Source organism: Cyprinodon tularosa, unplaced genomic scaffold (assembly GCF_016077235.1).
Source record: "Cyprinodon tularosa strain WSP-4 unplaced genomic scaffold, ASM1607723v1 ctg210, whole genome shotgun sequence".
NCBI lineage: Eukaryota > Metazoa > Chordata > Actinopteri > Cyprinodontiformes > Cyprinodontidae > Cyprinodon > Cyprinodon tularosa.
Genome location: NW_024038779.1, coordinates 1,395,567 through 1,414,468, shown reverse-complemented (window position 1 = coordinate 1,414,468; position 18,902 = coordinate 1,395,567). Strand labels below are relative to the sequence as shown.

General features: G+C 38.7%; 3 protein-coding genes and 1 long non-coding RNA gene across 9 annotated transcripts; 2 read left to right on the top strand and 2 right to left on the bottom strand.

Annotated features, from left to right (window-relative positions):
* Nucleotides 1-45: 45 nt before the first annotated feature.
* Nucleotides 46-5,872, bottom strand: ubxn11 (UBX domain protein 11). Its single transcript, XM_038285482.1, is given in 13 exon segments — nucleotides 46-854; nucleotides 949-1,092; nucleotides 1,418-1,491; nucleotides 1,557-1,657; nucleotides 1,735-1,849; nucleotides 1,918-1,995; nucleotides 2,082-2,296; nucleotides 2,384-2,471; nucleotides 3,179-3,258; nucleotides 3,350-3,401; nucleotides 3,489-3,589; nucleotides 5,388-5,428; nucleotides 5,524-5,872. Coding segments are annotated over 13 exon segments (1,305 nt in total). The 5' UTR covers nucleotides 5,598-5,872; the 3' UTR covers nucleotides 46-712.
* A 328-nt stretch (nucleotides 5,873-6,200) lies between these two features.
* On the bottom strand, nucleotides 6,201-8,173 carry LOC119783780. Of its 4 annotated transcripts, XR_005280858.1 has the most exons (3): nucleotides 7,704-8,173; nucleotides 7,281-7,338; nucleotides 6,201-6,996 (listed from the first exon to the last, which is right to left on the bottom strand). It is a non-coding gene; the product is annotated as an uncharacterized LOC119783780 (long non-coding RNA). The 4 variants fall into 4 exon arrangements; XR_005280857.1 differs by lacking the exon at nucleotides 7,281-7,338 and having other exon boundaries at nucleotides 7,704-8,169; XR_005280859.1 differs by lacking the exon at nucleotides 7,281-7,338 and having other exon boundaries at nucleotides 6,201-6,923; nucleotides 7,704-8,159.
* fez2 (fasciculation and elongation protein zeta 2) lies at nucleotides 6,506-12,818 on the top strand. Of its 3 annotated transcripts, XM_038285445.1 has the most exons (9): nucleotides 6,506-6,940; nucleotides 7,799-7,907; nucleotides 8,049-8,165; nucleotides 8,233-8,353; nucleotides 8,434-8,699; nucleotides 8,848-8,928; nucleotides 9,082-9,157; nucleotides 9,233-9,298; nucleotides 11,947-12,818. In XM_038285445.1, exons 1-9 carry the CDS (start codon nucleotides 6,609-6,611, stop codon nucleotides 11,961-11,963), a joined length of 1,185 nt encoding a protein of 394 aa, XP_038141373.1. In that variant the 5' UTR covers nucleotides 6,506-6,608; the 3' UTR covers nucleotides 11,964-12,818. The 3 variants fall into 3 exon arrangements, with proteins under 3 accessions (XP_038141373.1, XP_038141374.1, XP_038141375.1); XM_038285446.1 differs by lacking the exon at nucleotides 8,848-8,928; XM_038285447.1 differs by lacking the exons at nucleotides 9,082-9,157; nucleotides 9,233-9,298; nucleotides 11,947-12,818 and having other exon boundaries at nucleotides 8,434-8,728.
* A 3,459-nt stretch (nucleotides 12,819-16,277) lies between these two features.
* Nucleotides 16,278-17,604, top strand: clec3ba (C-type lectin domain family 3, member Ba). The gene is made up of 3 exons (XM_038285449.1): nucleotides 16,278-16,477; nucleotides 16,738-16,827; nucleotides 16,944-17,604. Exons 1-3 carry the CDS (start codon nucleotides 16,381-16,383, stop codon nucleotides 17,342-17,344), a joined length of 588 nt encoding a protein of 195 aa, XP_038141377.1. The 5' UTR covers nucleotides 16,278-16,380; the 3' UTR covers nucleotides 17,345-17,604.
* Nucleotides 17,605-18,902: the final 1,298 nt, after the last annotated feature.

The following is an 18,902-nucleotide window of genomic DNA, read 5'->3' as shown; positions in this document are numbered from 1 at the left end:
TCAGATGTTAATCCTATGGAAAGACCAAGTGATAACATTTTTCAATTTGAATGGCAAGGCCTTGAGATTTTTATTTCAAATCCCATATTAGAAAATGTCTCAGTGCTGTGATGAATTGTAACTAGGCTCCAAACCTTTGGAAAGAAACCAGCCCCACAGCATCACAGATCCTCCATATTTAGAACAGGGCATCAGGTGCTTCTAAGATGCAAAAGCTTGGCCCCTGTAGACACATGTTATTGTAGGACAGTAAAGTTTTTAACATAAAAAAAAAACATCTTTGTATGTACCGTATATGTATTTTAATGATCGTCTGTGAGACTTGATGGTCCAGTTCTCTGGCACAAGGCGCTGAAGATCATTTTATTACCACTATTGCCTGTATTCTAGCTGTGTGTTATGGTAAGATGAATCCAGGTACTCATTCAGCTGATTGACCAGCAGATAATGGAAGTATAGCCCAAGGAAACAGAAAATCAGGAATTATTAATGAAAGGTTCCAAGAAGGTTCACAAGGCCAACACAAATATATCACATCTATGACTTTGGGTTGATAATACTTTAGGCTGTTACCACAAGAGTTCATGGCACTTTTTCATATATTCTTACCCATCATCAGCATTTATATTAAAACATTGTCTAATATAACATTTATTGTTTCAAATGTTTTTAGGATCCAGAAAATCAAAGAGAAGCTCAAACTCTTTAGTGTTTACTGCTTGCTTTGTTCCCTGCGACGCAGCAGCAGAGTCGCATTTGATGAAAGTCCACATGACTGTAGTGTGCAGCCATCATCGCTGAAGCTGCAGGGTGGATATGTACTGATGATGTCATAATCAGGCTGACCTGCTCCCCTGTAGTGCAGAGAAAACCCAAAAAGCCACATGGTAAGGAGAGTTAAAGCCCTTACAAACGTCAGGTGTCGGCATACAAGGAGGCTTTTTGTACCTGTGAATGTCCAGATAGGCTCGCAGCTGGCTTACTGTTTCTGAGGGGCTCATTTTCATGACATAGATGTGATTCCCATCCTCTGATTTCAACTTTAGGGTGATGAGATCTTGGACAGTTTTTTCACAGTTTTTCATCTGTGTTCTGTGGAAAAGACAGAGGAAAAGTGACCAACAGCAACATTTTGCTGCTGATGTCATCAAATATAATCCTGGGCTGTTCCAGATGAGCCTGCCCCATTTTAAAAAATCACAGCACAGCAGTAATCTCCAGAATGGGCGTCATCATGCAACATGGGTAAACCCAGAATTTAATCAGGCTCTTAAAAGGCAAAACCCAGTGATCCCTTTAGCCTCTTAAACACAGATTTCCTTCATAAAATCGGGCTCTGGAGGATTTCTGAATGAAACATCATCCTGCGGGAGCTGACCTCATTTCATGGTTTCTGACGGAGTGTTTTTTTGCATACCTGCCCTTCACTGAGTGGAGCGCTGGTGTGTTGATGAGCGTCTCTGAGCTGCTGCACTGAGCCTCAGAAGCACCCTGGTGAAAGAACCGGGGTGATTTTGGTGTAAAGCTGAAGAACAATATTTGGGTCTGAGGCTCACCTGCAGAGTTCTCATGGAGCTCCTGATGTGGATCACATTGCCAGCCTTCACTACTACCTTTGGCAGCTTGCTGAGGAACTGATCTGTGGTCAGCCTCCCACCTGAGAATCAGAACCAAAACCTTAAAAATGAACAATCCTCTGCTGTAGATCCAAACAGTGACAGACTCTGAACTAACCTGGCAAAAAACCAAATTAATTAATTGATTCATCCCTATAAACCGCTTGTCTCTCTCCAGGAATTGTGTCCCATGGCTCTCTAAACATAAATTCCTCGTCTCGACGGTCATGAACCTGAACAATGAACTTCTGGTGAGAAACCTTCACATTTGCCCGAAGAGAAAAAGCCTTTTGAGACAAACCTCCAAAGGTACCCCATCTGGAAATCTCTGCTGAAGCTCAGATGGAAAGTAGCCATCCATCAGGTCTTCCATGCACCGCTGTAAATATAATAAAAAACAAGATTTTAGGTGTAAACCTTAGGGGAAGTTCAATGGTGTTTTAATCAAAGGTCCAGAAGGCTAACCTGGGTGCTGTGATCCTGATAGGAGCGGAAAGGACCATCAAACATGACGATGCCGTTTTTGTAGAGCTTCAGCTGAATAGGATCTTTCTTCACCAGCTTGGCTCTGTTTCCCGTTACTTGCACGAAAGTCTCTTCGCCTGCAAGAGCATTCAGCTCTCTGATCCTCTGCAGAACAAGGTCAAAGTTCACTTGGAAGCCCTTTTCAGTAGGTAACCCTGCGCAGGAAAAACAAAACATATATAAGGGTGACAAAAATCATTTGCACTGGTTGAAAGCTGAGAGTTTACTAAACAAAATCAAACCATGTGAGCTTGTAGCACACTGGCTCTCTTCGGAGTCATTGGAGTCTCTGTCTCCCACCCAGATCAGACCATAGTCACTCAGGAAGTTCTGCAAGAACCAGTCATTTCAATTTACTCTGCTGTGCTGAAATGCAACAGAAATTAAGATTCACGCCTTTCAACAGTTAACCAGAATCTAAAAACTGCACATTTTACGTCACATTTTGCTGCAGTTACAGCTTCAGCGTTTAATGTGTGTCTACCAGTTTTACATATCTAAAAGGACTGAGTTTGCGGCCAATCCTTAACTAGGCTATTTAGACTTGGAATTTGAGTGGAAGGTAAACCTTCACCCCAGTCTCGGGTCATTTGAAGGACTGCCACATATTTAGCTTTATTTATCTTCCTAATTACTCTGGCTCTCCCACAGCATGATGCTGCCACCGCTATGTTTCATTGTGGGAATCGATTTTTTTTTTTTTTAGCAACGCCTCTCTTCTTCCCAATCTATTTTAAATCGAAGATCTGTAAAGTACAAAAAAAAACAAAAAATGTTCCTGGTTTCTGAAGCTCCTCCAGAGTTGAATTTCTGAGAGTTTTAATTAGGACAATTAAAATGAATATAAAAGCATGCCATACTTTTAAGATTTATATCTGTAAAAAATATTATTAATAAACATTCTTCCTCTTTCCTATTGTTTTTCTCATCTATCTTTATTGGTCTTTCACTGAAACCCTTGATAGAATACATAAACTTTTGTTTAAAAAAAGTGTTAAGGATGTGAATGATTCTGTACAACAATTCAATAATTTTACCTCCATTTCCTGCAGTTTATTTTGCAGCAGTTGGCACTTTTTTTCAAGATCTTCTCTGCTACATGACGGACTCTCTAAATCTATTTGAAGACAGATGGCAGTCAGAGAATATCTTTTATCCAGAAAAACAACCCAAACCTAGACAGGTCGGAGCTTGTTATGCACAGATACCTGACTCTTCCCTAGATCTCAGCTGCTCCTCCAAAACTGAAATGATTTCATCCTTCAGATGGATGCAGAGAAAACATTAGATTTCAGCCTGTATGGTGGATGTTCTGCTGATTTAGAAGAAGTCTGTGTGTTTTTCCACCTGCTGTTCTAGTTCTTGGGCTTGACTCCTCACTCTGTTCTCCAGTGTAGTAATGCGCTGCATCATGTCAGCCATGAGCTCAAAGTCACTCGGGGGAGAATCTGAGGTCAAAAGATGCAAAAAAAATCAGTTTAATTATTATTTGTGCTTTGTTGAACAAGGCAGAAGCAGATGTATTTTAAACTACTTTCAAAAATGATGCCTTGTTTTAGGGTTGCTCTGGGCTTTGAGGAGGAGGTTATGTTGGAAGGAGTGTGAGGTGGAGGAGAGGAAGAAAGATTTTAAGAGTTACCACCCACCAGTGGTGGAGAATAATATTATTAAAATGTTGAATATGTATTAAAAACATAAATGGTAAGAGTTTATGTAAAAAGCCTTTGACAAGATAAATCTTGTATAAGTGTTAGCTATTTTCACACTGATCATTTTTATATAGGTAGGAAGATAATTGTTTAATGAACCCCATAATATGATGGATGTTAATGTAAAAAATTATCATATCCCTTGTACTAAAACACCTTTGGAAATATCATAAGGAGTCTTATGCATATTTTCTTACTAGAATCAGGTTTAGCGGATTGCATAATTTGACCATTTATCTCTTTAATTAAGGATTGAGTTAAAAATATTGCTTATTTGCATAGATGTCCATCTATACATCTAATGACACCTGTACCTGTAGGAAGACCCACACATTCCCTGCAAAAAAAACACAAAAACAAAACAAAACAAAAAGCCAGCTTATTTTGGTGGATCCAAAGGATTCCCAGGCAAGATGGGATACACAGGGGACATAGTCCTTGGTTTTCCTCAGTGTATCTCCCCACAGGGAGGTGCCAGGTAAACTTCAGAAGGGAGGCAGCCACATGCTTAAACCACCGCAGCTGACTCCTTTCAAAAAAGCTTACCATATATGCAAATTAATATGTTATGTATGGAGTAATATATTTATTTGATTTTAAATTCAGGAACAGGCTGGATCTCTGGAAGAGAAAATATAAGGAAAATTACTTTTCAATTTTAACAAGGTTGAAAGATGTATGCATTCTAAGATCGATAGATGGTTTATTATTATTGTAACATGAGTAAAATGTAGGAAAAAATGCTGATATATTTAAAAATGCAGTGCAATAGATATATTAAAGGATATTTATTGCTATGCCGTTAGCCTAATCCATCTATTTCTGTCACGCTTGATCCATTCCGGGGTTGCGAGGAGTGCTGGTGCCTATCTCCAGCTGCCTATGGGCGAGAGGCAGGGTACACCCTGGACAGGTCACCAGTCCATCGCAGGGCACCACAGAGACACACAGGACAAACAACTATTCACTCACACCTAATGAGAATTTAGAGGAGCCAATTAATCTAACAGTGATGTTTTTGGGACTGTGGGAGGAAGCCGGAGTACCCGGAGAGAACCCACGCATGCTCAGGAACCTGGAACCTTCTTGCATCAAGGAAGCAGTGCTACCCACTGAGCCATTACCCTAATTATTAGACAATAATGCAATCACTCATCAAAATATGTGGTCTATATAGGTGTTAAAAAGTATTATACTTTTGGCATTAAATGATATTAATTGTTTTCTGTGCAGAGTGGACAGGAGGTTAGAAAATCTCAAAAGCTCAAGAACTGCAGGGAAACCCAGAATGCCAAATAGCAGTAACTACATCTCTATTACTAGACGCTGATGTTACCTCAGAAAAAGGTAATGAATTGTATTTAAAGTAGGCCTACATAGTGTAAAATGAATAGCCTGATTCTCTCATTGTAACTATAATAAACTGCAGATCTATTTTAACATGCTGATGTGTGAAACTCTAGAAATAGACGAATAATTATATTTCTCTTCAGGGCTTCTTCCACCACTTGATTCATCTGCTCTGCTGGTGTCATACCTTGCAGCTGGTTCCTCTTGAACAGCACACTCCTATCTTCCCTGCAGGCCAAAAAGGACACAGTATATCTAAATGCTCTATTTGAATATTTTAAGAAATTTGCACCCAGGAGCTGCGGTTCTGATAAAAATCTTACCCCTGTTCATTCATCAGAGGGCCCTGCAGAGGAGAGCGCCTCGTTTTCCTTTCCATTGATGAGGGAGAGCTCATTTTAAAAGAAACACTTTGTCAGTTCTTCCTCTCTTTTGTTTTATTTCTGTTTGTTTACAGTCTGTTGTCACTGGCAACAGAGAAGCCATTTAACACTAGATTCCAATATCAGCCGCTAGAGGTCGCACTGCCTCAGTATATACTATATTGTTATTTAGTATGAAAGCAAATTATTACCATATTTCAAATGAAAAAGCATTTCCAGAAAGGCTTTTTCATTTTCAAATTTAACATTTCAAATTGAATTTTGGTATGTATTTGCTGGGGTACATTTTGAAAATAAATCTCAAATGTCTTTTTCTTTTTCATTTTAATTAAGTAAAAGGATGAGCAGTGTTAAAGAAGAAAATGAAAATGCAAACAGGATTATTGATTACTAATTTCATTTATGAGTCAAACAATGCAGCCACATTCTTAAAATGAAAAAGCATTTCTGAAAATGCTTTTTCATTTGAAATATGGTAACGATTTGCTTCCATAATTTAGCAGCAGTTCATTAGATATAGGATACAGCTTAATGATTTTTTTTGTTTGTTTGTCTGTTTGTTTAATATATACGTTTTAATATTTTTTGAATTGGATGAAATATGTAACAACAAGAAATGAAAAGAAAAATGCGTGTTTATTAAAAACAAACAAACAACAACCAAAAAATAACAATAAATCCATTACATGCATAATAATATATCAGGTTTGTGGGTTTTTGTTCCAGTTGTCTGATTATTGGATTTAAATAATCATGTGCTTTTTAACAGAAAAGTTATTTTCTGGTCATATAAGCAGGTCAACAGAAAAGTGCAATCCTGGTTCAGTTAAAATATGAATGGATTAACGGAGAAAAGCATGATTTATTTGTTTGTTGTGATCAATCTGGTGAAATATTAGATGCAAACATGCTGGTGTGACCCCTAGTGGGCCCAGCCGGTGCTGCAGCCTGGCTCAGACACACAGAGAGGATGAGGCCTGCAGTTCCTGCACCGATAAACCCATCATTCACCCGGGCCGGTTAGCATGGTCCGGGTTATGGATGCACCAACCGCACATTTCGACGATAACCGACCGAACCTGCAGGATCTGAGGGCAGGTTCGGTGTCTCTGAGCGGCCGAGCGGCGCTCCGTCCCTCCGCAGAGGCATCGGAGGCTCAGATCCTCCTGGACCGCGATGATCCTGCGGGACAGACTGACGGTCCCCCGGAGGAATCCCGTTGGTGCAGATCCACGGAGGAACTGGTTCACGGTGTGGGTGAGAGGCTATCGGGATGCTTTGGAGACGTTGAACCCAAAGCGGAGATGATCGGTCCAGTGAGCGGCTTCACCGACGAGACGCTGCTGGAGAAAGACGAGTGAGTGACCGGTTGTGATCGGCCTGCCAGCAGCAGCATCCATATGCAACTACATGCTTTAAAAAACACACAGAGACATATAATCTCAATCTAGACATGTATGATGCTGGATGGGATGAAAATAGAATTATCCTCATCATCAGGTTATGTAGGACCATCAGCACATACTGGGAACTGCTGCACTGTTCAATACAATATTGCTTCTGCACATAAAATGCATTGCAGAAGGGTTCGTACCCAGCAAACACCAACAAGTTATTTACATGCTCTCGTAACACACAATGAATCAAAATAGTAAAAAAAAAAAAAAAAAACACAACAAAATAATCCTGCAAGTCACCCTGATTGCATCATGGTTAAACACGGCGGTGGCAGCATCATGACGTGGGGTTTCTTCTCTGTAGCAAAGACAGGGAATCAGGCTGGAGATGTTTATAAGACTGATGGAGCTTCACTTGGAAACCTGAAAGATTAAGCCTGAAGTGGCAGGATAGCATCCTTAAACATGGACCCAGGGCTGCAGTAAAGGTTTAGACTAAAATTTTTCAATGTAAAAATTGTAGACAAATACAACAACTAAAAATACCTAAAAAAGTAATTTCAATACATTACATTTGCTTTGTAATAATAAGACAAATCTGTTAAAGTTCTGAAAAACAGAAATAGTTTTACAGGAAACATTGAGATCTTTAACTCCACCCTTACAGGAACCTATATTCCTCAGAATGCATCACAGCTGTTATCCTGACTTGCAGCCACATACCTAGATGATATCATGGTGGAGAAAAAAGAAGAAGAGCAGAACTCCTGGAGAAACTGCTTGCAGAGCATGACGTCTGTTTCCTCTTTCTCCTGCAGGATCTGGAAAGCTCTGGCTTCCAACTACGGCCAGGTGATGCCGGTGGACTGGAAACGGTGTCGGACGCGCTCCCTCTACATCTCTACATGCAACCTCGAGGAGAGACCTGTGAGCAGCTCTACCACGTCCTCCTACCACCCGCTTTTCCCCCTCCCCTCATCCTGCCATCAAATCCCTGCTCTGTTTATCTCACAAAGTCTTATTGTGTCTGATTAAATGCCCTTCCCCCACTTTCCTGTCCCTGAATAGAGAGAGACAGATGATGCAGCGGAGCTGTCCGACGAAGATGAGCTGAGGGAGCAGCTGGACATGCACTCCATCATCGTTCCCTGTCTAGATCAGGAACCTCTTGTCACAGCCGATCAGGTATGAAATCAGGTCACTTCACTCTATTTTTCACCGATCCTCATTAAGAGTTTTGTTTTCTGTGCAGGTCATTGAGGAGATCGAGGAAATGATGCAGGACTCACCTGATGCAGAGGGTAATCCCTCCCAGTCGGACCTGTCCATGCTCTCTGTTGACATCCAGCGAAGCAGCCCTGGCTTCAAGGACAGTGAGTGGACTCTGCAGCAAACCACGGCGGCTTCTTTTCAAGCACTTTTTACTCAGCGTGTATTTGTTTCATGGCTGCAGGATTGAGTTCCCTGAGTGTCGCGGAGCTGCTGGAGCGTCTGACGGAGACAGAGGTGAACATCAGGAGGTTTTCTGAGGAGCTGGTGCAGCAGCTGGCTGTCAGAGATGAGCTGGACTTCGAAAAGGAGGTGAAGAACAGTTTTATCTCGGCCCTCATTGACGTGCAGAACCGGCAGAAGGAACACAGAGAGTCGCTGAGGAAGAAGAAGAAGCTCAAAGGTGGAGCTGGTCCAGCTCAGGGTCTCCCAGAGAGAACACCAGGATCAGTAAATAAGCTTTAAGTATCATTCTGACGGTGGGATGTTTTTAATTTCTTCTGTTGGGCGACCAAACTTTCCTGGATTTCCTGAGTCACTCTCTGTTTTAACTTCCTCTTTTTCATCTTTTTCTTCACTTTTCTTCCTTCATTCTTAGCGCTTCAGCATGGACGGCCTCTCCTCTGTTATTCAAAACAGCTTTCGGCAAACATTTGGCAGCGGCTGCAGCGAAAGACAGGTTCTGCTCCCCATATAGCCATAAAGTGGATTTTTTTTCTGTTTCCTTCTTTTCTTTTTGACTGAGGACATTGAAGATTCCCTACATCACATATCTTTTCTTAGCAAATAGTTGTTTAACCTTCCTGTGTCCCTGCTCTCCTACGGTTTGCAGTATTTGACCACAGTCATTCCCTACGAGAAGAAGGGACTACCTCCATCTGTAGAAGACCTCCAGATCCTCACCAAGAGTAAGACTTCTCTTATCTAGTCTGATGTTTGGCTTCTTTAAGCCAAATCGCTGCTGATTTATTGATCTGTTCTAGTTTTGCAAGCTATGAGAGACGACAGCGACAAGGTGCCTGGTCTCTTGACGGACTACATTCTCAATGGTGAGCTTCTCTCTCCTCTGTTTTTACACTATGGCCGTCATTGACAACATTTTGGTGTTTTATTTGATATTTCATGTTTAGTTTTTATTGTATTGAATTTAACTTATTTTAGGTATTTGCACTAATTGATACAGTCCTTACCTTCCTTTAAGTAAAGGGGTACTTTTAGGAACTTTAAGGTTACCCTCTGGAAAAAGGCAATTTTCCTGAACTTACCAGAAGAAATGTAAGTTCTGAAAAAGCATCCGCCAAATTTAATGGAAAAGTAGCTACATGGACATTTCAGATAAGGATAAGTAACAGTTTCTGAAGGTTACCTGCAAGCTCTATTAAAGTTCTGGGAAGTTTGTTTTAGATTTTGAGTGAGCAAGCTCTAAGCACTGGGAAAGTTACCAGCAAGTCTTATAAGTGTCCCAGGAAAGCACATTGTAATTTTTAAGAAACTAACCTCTAGGTAATACCAGGCTTTTACTGCTGTGTCTTTTTTATGAGGTTTGATTTGATCTTCTTGATCTATAAAGATAGATGGCATCTATCACAATAGAAACGAAATGCAAGAGTTTATTTCTAATTTCGTATTCATAGCTGCTGTAATAACAGCATTTTTGGAGATAATTTAAAATACTCCCTATTCATCTGGTAAAAACCATGTCATCCCAGCCATGTTGGAGGGAGAATGTCTTCTCATGGGTTCTCGTTTGGAACGAATCTAGAGTTTTACAGCATAAACCATCCCAGTGTGGTATTATTGATTGGTAAAATCAGATTAGATGGGCTGCCCTGTTCCTAAGCTTTCCGTTTCATGGGTAATTTACAGATATATCATGTTTTAAAGCGTGCAATATTTTTTCAGCCTTACTCTGCCTGTCTTCTTTTGGTCGTCTTTTGGTCTTCTGTTGTTTGTTCGTAAATGTTCTTTAACAATCTAGAGGCTTTCATGGGTTAACTGTATTATTAACAAGCATAATTTGCAAACAAAATACTTATTTTGCAAATCAGGAGGCTTCTAAGAGCAATTAGTAGCACTGTGTTTTATTCAGGGGTTTCAGAGTAAAGTGGGATGGTTAAAAACACCTTGCTGTTCGAATTTGCTTTTAATGAAGGTTTTATATTTAGGAAGTTAGTTTTTTTCACCAATCCCCTCTTGGGCCTCTGTAATTCAGACTGATGTCAGCCTCACTCCTTTTGTTTTTGATGAAACGGATAAACTAGCTCTCTGACTAATACCGTAAACCTGCAAACATGCTGTGTGTTATATTAATATCGTTTACACTAGCATGAATTGCAAGGATTTTTCACTTCTCCTAATTAGTTTATATTCAGGTCAAGTCCCTAAATGTTTAATTGAAACAAAAGTAAGTTTTCACAATTAATTTCAGTCATTCAGAGTTTGCTTTCTTTGCATTTATTGAGAAAATGAATTGTAAATTTTTAAATTAAGGCTTTATCTCCCAGAGAATGAACAGGTACTGATCATTACAAAGAATGCAGTCCAAAGTGTCTCTTCAAAGAGAGGAGAGGCCTGCTGAACATCAGCTATTAATCCTCAACTCCTTCAAGTGGCTCCAGTGGCTCCCCTCAAGGGCCGGTGTCCTGCAGCTTTTAGAAGTGTCCTTGGTTCTGACAGCGTATTTACTGCCACATAATGTCATCAAGCTCTGTAGAGGCCTGCTTGTAACCATTCAGGATGTCTTGAATGAATGTAAAATATGCATGACGCTGAGCCTCGCTGGCTGACCTTAAATATCACTGAACAGAAGCTCTTCCTCTGAGACAGAGCATATTTCTAACACTAACAGAGGGAAGCTGCGAGACTCTATTCCATTATTACCATTACAGGGATGGAAGTATGATGATGCGTGGATACTATTTTGATGTTACTGCCCCAGAGAGCTCAAACAGAGAACACCTGTGTTCTTTTGTGTATGTCTGTGTGACTGTGTCCTTTTATACGTCTCCTTTTGTTGCTCTGTTCATACTGCTTGTTCGAACCAGCCTAACTAGTTCTCATGGTCTGCTTCTGTTTCTCCTGCTTTGATCTATTTGCTCCCATCCATCCATCCATCCATCCATCCATCCATCCATCCATCCATCCATCCATCCATCCATCCATCCATCCATCCATCCATCCATCCATCCATCCATCCATCCAACATACACACACCATACAGTGACGCACGTATCTGGGAACCAGAGGAAACTGAGCTTCTGTCTTCTGTGTTTTCTCTTCGATCTTCTCTTTTCATTTTGTTTTTTTGTCTCTCTCCACCTCTTCTGTCCTTCTCTTCTCAATTGTACGCTGCCTTAAACCCTCTAGCTCTGGTCTGAGCGAAGGACTGTGAGGTTTGTGGCACATTCCTGAGTGACATGTTGTCCTGTCTCTTACGAGGCGAGAGCCCCCCCACCCCCCAAATAACAATGTTGTTCAGTCAGACCTCAAAGTTAACCCTTTGCCAGTCTTTACATCTGAGTTGCTGCAGTTAAATTAGAAGTTAGTATCTATCTAACCTAAAAAGCATTGTGAAGTAAAATAATAAAGATTGTGTTTTGCTTTCTTTAAATTAGCACAGTAGTAGATTTTCCCCAATCTTTGTCTTTGATCACTTGTAATTTCCTTAAGGTAATTTTCATTTTCTTCTTTCTTCCAGTGTTTTGTCCGACATAGAGGGAGTCTAAAGATCTGCAGAGAGTAAAAGTTAAAAAGAAGAGGACTTGTGAAGCACACTTAATTTATTCCTGACTGTTATTACCTCCATGTGTTTTTCTTAAATTTATGTTAAGGTTGAAAACTTTTATTTGCAAATATATGGCATTTCTGCATTTTTCCACTTTTTTTTTTTATTCCATTGAATATTAAATGATTTAATTAAGGGCAAAGTGGTAAAGCTAAGGGCTTAGTAAAAACGAACATTCATCTCCTGAGCCAAGAATCAAATGCAACTACAGTGGAGTATTTTTTAAAAAAGAGCAAAACATTTTGTAAGCACAAAAGAGCAAAAGGACAAGCTCTTTATCCCGGCACAGGAAGTGGGAACTGAGAGAAGAGAGGCTGAATAATAAACAAACTGATACATAAGATGTTATAAACAAAAAATAGAAATGCATTCTGTATCACTGAAAGACAACAATCTGCCCTTATCTTATCAGTACTCTACCTCCAGCACCATTGATAAACTCAACATGCAGCAATACATGACCTGCTGTAAGCTGGAATGACGAATAAAAAAAAAAGAAAACCATCTATGCATTCGAGTAGAAGCTGCATCTGAGATCAAAACGCTTCGTGTGGAGCAGACCTCGACTCCTACTGTGTTCCTACCAGCTGCCTTTGCCAGAACTTTTCTACATCATGGAGAACTTATTTTCACTAACTGATGAATGTCATTATAATAGACTAACTACAGAGGCAATGTTGCTATTTATTTATTTATGTAAATACTGTATTTGGATAATAGAGATCTTCATGTGTTTGTTTATTTTACTACTGAGTATAAATAATAAAGTCGATAATAAAAACAAACTGCTCAGTATGTGTTGAAACTTCATAATCTTCCTGCTCAATGCTTCCAGCATTTATTAGAGATCCAGGTAAAGAGGAACAGAAACCTGGGGACATTTTATACTTTTATTGCTTACATACAATCCTTCAGCCAAAAACAAAACAATTCATTTTATTATTCAGTAATGCGAACCCACATGTTGGTGACTTATATTTTACAAAATATGGAAAGAGGATTCTTTGTGTGTGTCTTTTTACACCATCTTTTTAGAGGAGAACATAAACAATCCCTATAATCCTGCTTTCTTCTCAGCTCACATCACAGGCTTTCTATAGGATGCAGGTTTGAGATGCTGATGAATAAAGAGGTACATTTCACCCAGTCAACCAGAGTTTTTTGTAAAGAAAACGAGGTGTGTCCTAAAAAAGGGCCCTTCTACTGTTCTGCAGCATAACAAATCATACTTCATTCTTAACAGTGACCGTTTGGTGTTTCTTTTAATGTATTTTTGTTTTGCTTTGAATCCTAATTCAGTCTCATCTGAAGCACAATGCTTCAATTAAATAGTTTAGCAACAAAGTGCTTTTTTTTTTTTTAAACTTGTGATAGTTGGACAGAGGGGGCTTTATTTTTCAAGTACATCCCCCCAAAAAACTGCGTAGTCTGTCAACCATGGTCATCATTGCTCCAGTAGACCTGAAATAACTACATTTCCTCCTCAGCATGCCATATTGTCTGCAGAAGTCTAGTTATTTACCAAAGACAGGCGTGTTTCTACAGAGGAACACATAAAAGCTGATTGACAGCAAATTAATACTGTTTAAGAGAAGAAGAATTTGATCAATGTTCTTTCAGGCCCGGACAATAATTTAATACGTCAGAAATACTTACATGCAGAAACACCAAATAGTCTTCATTGGTCTTTCCAGCTTCAGATCAACACCTTGATGCCAATTTCTCTGAAACAACACTAGCAACAATATTTGCCCTGGAAATCAAGACTTAGCTGGAAGAACTTAAAAAAAAAACTGCAAGAACAGAAAAATGCTAACAGGGTCTGGCAACCCTAGCAGAGTTTTTATTTTACCATATTTACTAGTCACTGTCTAAAGTGGCAACACAAACTTTGGTCTCCCAAACCACTCCAGGTTTAACGTCTTTTATTATTGCTTTGACTAGAGGGTTAATTAACCGATTTCCTGACCTATGACTGCTGACACAAATCAAATTTGATTGAGAGACACTTTTCTTTGTTTGATAAGGAGGTGAAAAAATGGGCCTCGGTATCACTTCAGTATATCAGGAAGCCCTTTGTTATGTGATTTAATAGTAAAGCATGGCATTAATGATCTGGAATTTTACAGAATCAGTTATAGTTTTTCTCTTTTGGTTCTGCTCATTTCTTGAAACCAAAATTACATCCTCAAAACCTCGAATATCAATTGTCAATACAGTCTTACAAATTAACACAACACAGTAGTTAGCTTGCAGAAGCATATATGTCTTCCAAGACTGTTTACTTTCCCTTCAATAGTTTTTGAATTTCTGACAAATTTCTCACAAAACTCACGAGTGCCACCACAAAAAGCTAAAATTCTTCTTAATTCTTCAAGTTGTTTTTCATTTTAGGGTTGTGCCAAAACCAACCATGCTAAATGTAGGCTACATATACTGAATCATTTGCCTACATGTACAAAGACATTGCAAATGTTCCAAAGTGAATGAGAAATTCAATTCTGTTGTGAGCAATTGCCAAGAGTTTTAGATGTTTGTTCGTATTATTTCAGGAAAGTCATTTTTGTTTCAAGAAATGAACCAAAATAATGTAGAAAAACTGTAATGTAGTGTAAAAGTGAGAGGATGCTGAGAAACCTTTTCTAAAATAGAGAAACATACTCAGCTGAAAAGAAAAGTATCTTTGTGCTTAGATTAACAAGAATAAAAGGATTTCTACCATTTTTATGCAGTAAAATCTATTTTTTAAGTAGAAACAACTTTGTATGCACCAGCCAGGATTTATAGTTTATATCTTTCAGCATTGTTGAAAAAATGAAGATGTGAATTCAATGTTTTTTGTCATTTGGTTATGAGGCTGGAAATCTGTGCAATGACATGAGAAATTGTTGACATTTTCATGCACAATGACCCAATATTTACAATAAATAACTGAATAAATAGCTGAAAGTACAACTAGATTTGAAGCCCATAATAGAGTTCCTTTGTTATGTAAGACCCTGCCACGTGTTTGCAGCGCCTTGTTCAGCTCTCTGAAGAGATCCAGATGTAGACTCAAGACACCCCAAAACATCAGACCCCTGGCGCCTGAACTGCAGTCACTCCAGGCAACAGAAAGGAAAACAAAAGATTACATATTCGGTTGAAAAAAGTAAAATATTCACAGAAAAAGATTACTTTGCCTTGCAGATTGTGCATTCTTAGACTTAGACAACTTTTAATGTCCTTTTGTATACACAGAGTGCATACAAAAGAAAAAATTCATTTTGCACAGCTTTCAGACAGTAAATGAGCAACAGCTAAGCAGTGAAATGAACATTTCCTTTCCATAAAGTGCAGCAGTAATTAAATGTAAACAGTGTTGGAAAAAAGACATGGTGCAAAACGCATTGATATGGAAGTTCAGAGCATTTCAAGGCAAATACATATATAGTGCAGATATGCAGTATTTTGGTTTGGTGTTATCAGTGTGATGTAGAATCTGTAACTTGATTTAAAATGTTCTCAACAGTTCAGCTGTCTGATGGCAGTGGGGAAGAAACTGTTGCAAAGTCTCTTCCCAGAGGGCAGCAGAGAGAACAGTCCATGGTGGGAGTGTGAGGGGTCATTGATGATGTTACGGGTTCGGGACACGCAGCGCTGGGATGAAATGTCTTTAATAGAGAGAAGAGGAGCCCCAGTGATCCTCTCTGCTGTTCTCACCACTCTTCTCACCTTCTTCCAGTCTGAGGCGCTGCAGCCTCCACACCACACAGTGAGAAAGCTGGTCAGAACGCTCTCTATGGTGCTTCTGTAGAAGGTGGTGAGGATGGGTGGGGCAGGCGGGCTCTCCTCATCCTCCGCAGGAAGTACAAGCGCTTCTTTGCCATTTTGACCAGTAAGGTGTTGTTAATAGAGCAGGTGAGGTTTTCTGTGATGTGTGCACCCCCAGGAATTTGGTTCGGGTTCGTCCTGAAGTTTCTGTTGAGACGACAACAATTCTTGGTAAATAACAAGCAAATCTAAATAGAATTCTTCATCAAAACATAAGAAATGTTGATTCTAGCAACACAATAATACATAGCAAGTGATAAAACTGATACAGATAAGGTCCTCTTATGATTAACCAATGGAGCATTTAAAAAAGCCTGTCCGTCACCTTGCTCTCCAATAAGAAAAAAACAACATAAAAAAAAAAAAACGCAGCTGTTTGACATCTGTTAAACATTTGTTCTCCCTGAGATAAGACTTCCTCTTATGTTCTGCCTGCCCTTCAGCACCAGGCTCCAAGCTTTGCTCAGAGTTGAGAGGAGCTGCAGCAGGGGAGCAGTTTTGTTAACTGTAGAGTCAAGCTTTTTCTCTTCAATCATGGATCTTCGAGGGATTCCAGTAACATTTTGTCTGCTTCTGCTGATGCACTGCTCACTGCAGCAAACCTCCTCCAAGAAGAGAAATGGCAAGAAGGGTAAGATTTTCTGTCAGACCTTTGCAAAATATACATAATTTAACATTTCCACATAATCTCTAGTGTCAACAACCGATTCCAATGTATCTAAAGAAGTTTCAAAATGTTAGACCTCCAAAAAAAGGAGAAAAGTTAGCAAATATTGAAGGGGAATGATCGATTTTCATAGATGAATACAGATTATACATTTTTCTAAAGCTCTGCTGCTTAAGGTACCTGCTAATACTTAGAAAATGTGATATTTGTGCTTCTTAAACCAGATTCTGCTGCAATTGAGAAGTTGCAGAAGCAGATTGACGACATCGTTCAGGAGCTCAACATGTTGAAGGAACACCAAGCCTTACAGACAGGTAGGTTTTAAATGATGAATGAGAAAGAAGTTTAATATGAGGCGCTGCAAGCTATGTGTTTGTTTTATTGGATAAGTTAAACACATGAGCCACATTGTTTTTGTCTGCCTCCCCAGTTTGTCTGAAAGGCACCAAAATTCTCGGAAAGTGTTTCCTGGCCGATCCAGTGAAGAAGACCTTCCACACCGCCAGCGAAGACTGCATCGCCAAGGGAGGCACCCTGAGTACTCCTCTAACGGGAGATGAGAACGACCAACTGTACAGCTACGTTCGCCAGAGCATTGGCTTGGAGGAGCAAATCTGGTTGGGCATCAATGACATGGTGACCGACGGACATTGGTTGGACCAAACAGGGTCCATTGTGCGCTTCAAAAACTGGGAGACTGAGATCACCCAGCAGCCTGATGGAGGTCGCACTCAAAACTGCGCCATCTTGTCCACCACAGCAAACGGAAAGTGGTTTGATGAGAGCTGCAAAGCTGAAAAGGCCTCAGTGTGTGAGTTTAAAATTGTCTGAGAGCTTTGCTGTCACTCGTTTGTGTAAACCCTGATATCACTCTATGCAGATGATATTAGCATTTAAACAGGAAATCGATTAGGTTCCATTGTTCCAAGAAAGTAAATGTCGCAGTATAAGCTACTCATTTGAGCGTTTATGTAAGTTATACAATTACTTATGTATATTCTTAAATACTTTAGATATCATTAAACATAATATCTGTATTCCCTGTCTTTGTATTGCCTGCTTAATGTAATAAAACTTAGTTTTATAACAAATGTGTGTTTTCTATGGCATGTGTCCAGTTTTTATTAATGCAAGACATGCTGCCTATATTACAGAATATTGATCAAAATGTGTAGCTATTAATGAAATTCTCAGGAGCTGTAAAAAAAGAGTTGTGTAAAATGTCATAAAAAGGAATCTAGGATATTGAAAGTCTGCATGAAAAATAAAACTAAAGTTTAATATATTTAATCCTCAGGAAGATGAGTGTAAAGACAACATCTAAACTGCAAAGGGAACAGCAGAAAAAAAATTCCCCTTCTTCTCTTTTTCATATTTTAACAAACACAATCTTGAACTCCTAATTCTTTGTTTCGAAGCGGACGGCATTTTTAAATACACTGATCAGGGTTCCATCAGGCTTTGATGGGTTTTTTTTTTAAGCTTGCTTAATAACTCTTTTATTAGGCTAGCAACTGAGTAAGAACTCTTAATTTTGATCCCAAAACTGTAAAAAAAAAAAAAAAGGTCTCCTGAACCCAACGGGTCAGCCAGTGTTTGCAAACATAAACAACTTACAAATATAATTACATAACAGATCCTGCTACTCTTTTGATTTTTTGAATTGTTTTAATCTAGCTACATTGATGGATTAGGTAATAATCCACAGCCCTTCAATTGCATTACAGCAAAAACATTAACTAACTAGCTCCACAACTTTAATTTTAAAGTGGTCAGACATTTATAGGTAAACATGCCGGACACTTCATTTACATATCACTTTTAATAAAAATGCCTCTGTTCAAAGTGCTGTACATAGAGACAATTATATATATATATATATATATATATATATATATATATATATATATATATATATATATATATATATATATATATATATATATATATATATATATATATATATATATATATATATATATATATAAAACAATATAAACAATATAAAACAATATAAACAATATAAAACAATATAACAATATAAACAATAAATATATATAAGATATGTGGATGAATATTACAAAAATACACAGTACAAAATGGAAATAGTTAAAAAAAACAATAATAAAAAACAAGAAAACAATAACAAATAATAATAAACATGGGGCCGATGCCATGTGCGTGCATGGAACAACCATGTACACACACAATCCCACCTAAGGATAATTTAGAGAATGCAATAAGAAAAATAATAATATATATATATTATATACAGTATAATTTAAAAATAAATAATAACAGGAATCAGTCCCAATGCTGAAAGTCCATAAACAATGTAACCTAACTAGGAGTAGAATAGGCTTGTCAACAACAGGGTATCTTCTCAGAG